At 51.2% G+C, this 6000-nt stretch overlaps 1 protein-coding gene across 1 annotated transcript; it reads right to left on the reverse strand.

The window, feature by feature from the left end:
* Positions 1-4291: 4291 nt before the first annotated feature.
* Positions 4292-4596, reverse strand: LOC135273009 (mitoregulin). Its single transcript, XM_064371815.1, has one exon. It carries the CDS (start codon positions 4588-4590, stop codon positions 4420-4422), a length of 171 nt encoding a protein of 56 aa, XP_064227885.1. The 5' UTR covers positions 4591-4596; the 3' UTR covers positions 4292-4419.
* Positions 4597-6000: the final 1404 nt, after the last annotated feature.

A 6000-nucleotide genomic window follows, 5' to 3' on the forward strand; every position in this document is an offset into this window, starting at 1 on the left:
CCTGAATAAATTCCCTTGCATTGGATTATTTGCGTGCTGGCCTCAGTTTCTCCGTTTCGTCTTCGGTGAAAACAGACCTTACAGATGGCGAGCCAGCCAGGAGGGAGTTGTAAGACCCCTCCCCGGGGAAACTGACTCCTCCACGCAGAGCCGGACCGGGAAGCTGCTGTTTGTTTCACCACAAGGTAAGACTTCTGGTACCCACTACCTCACCTGCTGCTTTCAGGGAGTCCCTGTCAGGAAACCGCTGCGCAGCGTCAGGGATTCGCACCGCCGCGGGGTCCGTGACCCCCGGCTTCCCTGCTGCGGGGTCCGTGACCCCCAGCTTCCCTCCCCACGGGTCCGTGACCCCGGCAGGCCTCCCGCCGCGAGTCCATGGCTCCGGCTTCCCTCCCTTCCTTCCCCACGGGTCCGTGACCCCAGGAGGCCTCCCGCCGTGAGTCCGTGAGTACTCCGGCTTCCTTCCCCACGAGTCCGTGACTCCAGTTTAGGACCTGAGTGTAAGAGGAGACGTCCCTACACTCTTGTTCTCTCTCTCCCCGTGAGGGGTATATTTAGGGTCAGGAATTTGAGGGAGACGTCCCCACTTTCCTGAACCCTCACCAGCAACCGAGGTGTGGGTACTCAGAAGCCCTGTTTAAGCAGCCCTGCCTCACGGCAGAGCCAAACCCCTGGCTCATACCAAATTTGTTGTTGTAAATTAGCCCATTTGGCATAAAAGGCTCCCGTTTTCTAAAAAAAACTGTATTTTCAGTCTTTTTTTTTCTATTTCTGTCTCTCTCTTAGCTTTCTCTCTTTCTCCCTTTCAAAATGGTGGCTGTACCATGCCCTTAAGATGGTGGCCGCTTTACACTTTTAATTCTATCCTGTGCCACGCCCTTAGGTGGTGGCCGCTTAACACTTTTAGTCCTATCCTGTGCCTCGCCCTTAAGGTGGTGGTCGCCTTATACTTTTAGTCTTATCCTGTGCCACGCCCTTAAGATGGTGGCCGCTTTACACTTTTAATTCTATCCTGTGCCTCGCCCTTAAGGTGGTGGCCGCCTTATACTTTTAGTCTTATCCTGTGCCACGCCCTTAGGTGGTGGCCGCCTAACACTTTTAGTCCTATCCTGTGCCTCGCCCTTAAGGTGGTGGCCGCCTTACACTTTTAGTCTTATCCTGTGCCACGCCCTTAAGATGGTGGCCGCTTTACACTTTTAATTCTATCCTGTGTCTCGCCCTTAAGGTGGTGGCCGCCTTATATTTTTAGTCTTATCCTGTGCCACGCCCTTAGGTGGTGGCTGCCTAACACTTTTAGTCCTATCCTGTGCCTCGCCCTTAAGGTGGTGGCTGCCTTATACTTTTAGTCTTATCCTGTGCCACGCCCTTAAGATGGTGGCCGCTTTACACTTTTAATTCTATCCTGTGTCTCGCCCTTAAGGTGGTGGCCGCCTTACACTTTTAGTCCTATCCTGTGCCTCGCCCTTAAGACACTTTTAATCCTATCCTTCTTTCTTTCTGCCTAATTCCAATGCAAGTGAGTGAGTGAGCTTATGTGTAGTCCCACAGCGTAACAGCTGCGGGGCTTGTGTGGGCCTCAACCCGCGGTTCCACAGGGACGTGACCAGGAAAGCATCAGCCTGGCCTCCCATCTGGGGGGCACCCACCCTTTGTTTGTCAGTCTTGCATGTAGTACTGTGTTTATTGTAGCCATGTGGCACATAGCCCTGGCCATGTCTTTTCTTGGTTTTTGCCTAATTATGATTATTATAAACGTGCAGGCTTTCTGGTATCTTCATTCCCAACCCACCCTCTGTTCCTCTTGCAACACCACCAAGGTACTTCTAGCCAAAGAAACCTCCTCTCTGCCCTTAGCCCCTCCACCTTCCTCTTCTTTTTCTGACCCTAATGCGCCTGAGGAACTCTCCTTCCACTGGCCCGACCCAATGATCCTCCACCTTATGATAAACCTCAAACCCCTTCAGCTCCTCCACCTCCTAATTACAACCTGGCCTCACCTGTTAGTGCTCACACCCGCTCGCGCAGTGCTCCTAATGATAAGGCCTCCCTCCTTTGCCCCCTCCGTGAGGTGGCCGGAGCAGAGGGCATTGTCCGAGTGCATGTTCCCTTCTCCCTCTCTGACCTATCGGCCATTGAGAAACGTCTAGGTTCTTTTTCCACCAACCCTACTGCTTACACCAAGGAATTCCGTTACCTTACTCAGGCATATGATTTAACCTGGCATGACACGTTTGTCATCCTATCCTCCACCCTCACACCAGACGAGCGTGACCGGATTTTTACAGCAGCCCGGGAACACGCTAATCAGGAACATCTTACTGATAACCAGATGCCAGTAGGTGTGGCAGCGGTTCCAGAGGCCGACCCTAATTGGGACTATCAGGACGGTCGAGATGGCCGCCGCCGCCGAGACCAGATGCTACGGTGCCTCCTGGCGGGCATGCAAAACGCAGCCCAAAAGGTAGTCAACTACGATAAGTTAAGGGAAATAACTCAGGGACCTGATGAAAACCCAGCCGTCTTCCTTGACCGCTTAACTAATGCTATGATCCTCCATACACGGCTGGATCCGGCCTCCTCAGTAGGAGCTACGGTCCTAGCCACCCACTTTATCTCCCAGTCGGCGGCTGATATAAGGAGGAAACTTAAAAAAGCTGAGGAGGGCCCCCAGACTCCCATGAGAGACCAGGTAAACATGGCATTTAAAGTTTTTAATGGCCGAGAGGATAAGGCTGAGGCCACCCGACAGGCCCACTTAAGGCAGGAGGTTGGCCTCCAAACCCAAGCTCTTGTAGCAGCCCTGAGGCCGGCAGCACACCGAACATCTGGTGAGGGAGGTCCAGTGAAACGCTTCCGAAATGTTTTAAGGGTCCCACCCGGGTCCTGTTATAAATGTGGTCGAGAAGGACATTGGGCCCGGGAGTGCCCCTGTCCTCGACCACCCCCTGGACCTTGCCCAGATTGCAAACGAACTGGACACTGGAAGGTTGATTGCCCGTCCTGGACCAAAGGCCCACTCCCTGCACCTCTATGTGGAGAGCAGGCCGGTCCACAGGAAGCAATCCCTTCACCTGAATTTCTTGGCCTTCTGGATGACTGATGCAGCCCGGACTCGAGGACCCCCATCACCCTTGCCGAGCCCAGGGTAACGCTGCAGGTAGCGGATACCTTTTCAGGTTGGATTGAAGCCTTCCCTACCTCTCGTGAAACAGCAGATACGGTAGCATCCATTCTTATTCAAGAGATCATCCCCCGCTTTGGCCTACCTGCCACCATCCAGTCAGACAACGGTCCAGCATTCATAGCCCAGGTAGTCCAGCTGGTCGTCAAGTCTCTCAACATCTCGTGGAAACTACACATCTACCACCCTCAGTCATCGGCCAGCCCCTACTATGCCTGGCAGTTCTACTTGCAGGAATCCTGGAAACAAGGCCCCACCACTAGAACCCAATACACCGCTACCAGCTCGTATGTGAGAAGTTGGACGTGTCCGACTCTTCAGTCGAGGTGCCAGCCGACTGACCTGTCCCCCTTACTTCGCCCCTATTCAGCAGGAAGTAGTCAGAAAGAGCAGCGCCCTCTATCTATCATCAAAAGGTCGGAATGTAAGGTTGGCCGCGTCGTGGAGAGTTCGGACACGCCTCCTCCCCTCGCCGGGAGCTCGGACACGCCTCCTTCCATCCGGGTCCCACTCCCCTCCATTTTGTCCCACCCACCTTGGCCACAGCCAATCGGATGCCTCCACTCCCTATAAAACCCCGTGCCTGAGAGGAGTCCGTGCGACTTCTCCGGCCCTTCCTGTCCGGACCGCAGAACCTCGTCCGGGAGCCTGAATAAATTCCCTTGCATTGGATTATTTGCGTGCTGGCCTCAGTTTCTCCGTTTCGTCTTCGGTGAAAACAGACCTTACACTAAGAATTCAGTTTGGAGTTTACAATCGCCAAAGCGAAGATGCGCTACCAAGGATGTTACTGAAAAGAACTAGGGGTGGCAAGATCATCTCCCTGGTTCCTTCTTTTTTCTTTTGTTCTTTCCAGTATTTTCCATACTGATGTTTAACGTCAGGGTGAGCGACATAACACGTTGGTGAGACATTCTCATTAAACACCCAGTGAACTAAACTAAGACACCAATGAACAAGTTATGAGGGAAGACAAAACTTCCACCTTCTGGTGTCTGTGAGAACAAGTCATCTTCTGCGACCTGACCAGAGTTGATACTAAGGTATTTGTCCGACCCCAAAGTCTCCCTTTGCAGTGTCACTATGTGTACTGCTCACCAACACTCCGGGAAGAGCCCGCCACGGCAGGCGGGGACTGCGTGGCAAGCCTGGCTCTGGCCGCCGCCGGCTCGGAGCTCCCGCGCGGACATGGCAAGGTGGCCAAGCGAGGGATCGAATGAGGCGGAAGGCGCGGAATCTCAGGCCAGGTCCAGCTTCTTCTGCGTCGCCGCCAGCTTGTCCTGCAGCCTCCGTTTCCTCCAGTCCAAGTAGCGCCTCCGCAGTCGGTTCGCTTGCCAGCCCAGGAGTATTCCAGAGGCGAAGGCTACTAGCACTGACAACTGCAGCGTCCTTTCGGACACATCCGCCATGGCAGCCACCGGCGTTCAGCGCGGTCTACGGCGCGGCGGCGGGGTCAAAAGGCGCCGCGCGTTCAAGGGCGGGGCGCGGAGCGAAAATGAGGCCAAGGTGGTGGGGCATTCCCAGCGCAGCCAGCGAGACGTTGGTTCTCCCGAAACTCGTTAATGGTCCCGTCTGTCTCGCCTTCAACTGAAGACTTTCTCAGACCATGGATGACCCCACCTTCCCCTCTCCTGAGCCCCCCAACATTTCTCGTTGATGCCTTACATCTTTAGCTAACACTGGGGGCGTGTCTTGCTGACCCAACTCTAAGCTCTTCACCGCTTTGTATTTTCTTTCAGCAATAGAATGCGAGCCATTTGTCTAACTTTAAATTTTCTGGTAACCTGTTTTTTTAAAAAATAAAAACAAAAGCATGAAATTGTTTTTAATAATATATTTACTTATCCCAATATATACAGGATGTTATTTCCACATGTAACTCTTTTTTAAATTATTAAGGAGAAGCTTTTTTTTTTTCATGCCAAGTCTTTGAAATCTGGTGTATATTTTACAGTTAACAGCAAGCACATCTCAATTTGAACAAATTTTCAATGGAGATACTTGTCAGTGTCTAGATTTCATAAAATGTACAGCTGAAAAAGTAGATTCATATACAAGCTGTTCTAAACACACAAATAATTTTCCAATAACCGAATGGAGTACCAGTTTTTAGATTAAATTTAAATTCATTAAAATTTTTTAAAAATTAAAAACTCAGTTCTTCAGACACACTAGCCATGCCTGGGACCAGTGGTTACCTTATTGGACAGCACAGGTCTAGGCACCATGCCATCCCGGAACTAACATAGGGTCAAAATTGTTGGGATAGGAAACAAACAAACACACTTCTAATGATGAAAGTAATTTTGACACCCCACCCCCCGACCATGACTTCCACCTCCTGGTGTTCAGGCCTTTGAGTAATCCCCTCCCCTTGAGGGTGAGTGGGACCTGTGACTTGCTTCTAACTAATATAATAAAGCAAAAGTGATGATGATGTCACTCCTGTGATTACTATGTATATTAATCTGTTCTCACATTGCTAATAAAGACAAACCCGAGACTGGGTAATTTACAAAGAAAGGAAGTTTAGTTGACTCACAGTTCCATGTAACTAGGGAGGCCTCACAATCATGGCAGAAATCAAAGGAGGAGCAAAGGCACATCTCACATGGTAGCAGGCAAGAGAGCCTGTGTAGGGAAACTCCCCTTTAATAGACCATCAGATCTCGTGAGACATATTCACTATCGCAAGAACAACATGGGAAAGACCCACATTCATGATTCAATTACCTCCCTCTGGGTCCCTTCCATGACGTGGGAATTTTGGGAGCTACAATTCAAGATTTGGGTGGGGACACAGCCAAACCATATCACTG

This window comes from Aotus nancymaae, unplaced genomic scaffold (assembly GCF_030222135.1).
Source record: "Aotus nancymaae isolate 86718 unplaced genomic scaffold, 86718_ANA_hifiasm-v0.15.2.pri h1tg000188l, whole genome shotgun sequence".
Lineage (NCBI taxonomy): Eukaryota > Metazoa > Chordata > Mammalia > Primates > Aotidae > Aotus > Aotus nancymaae.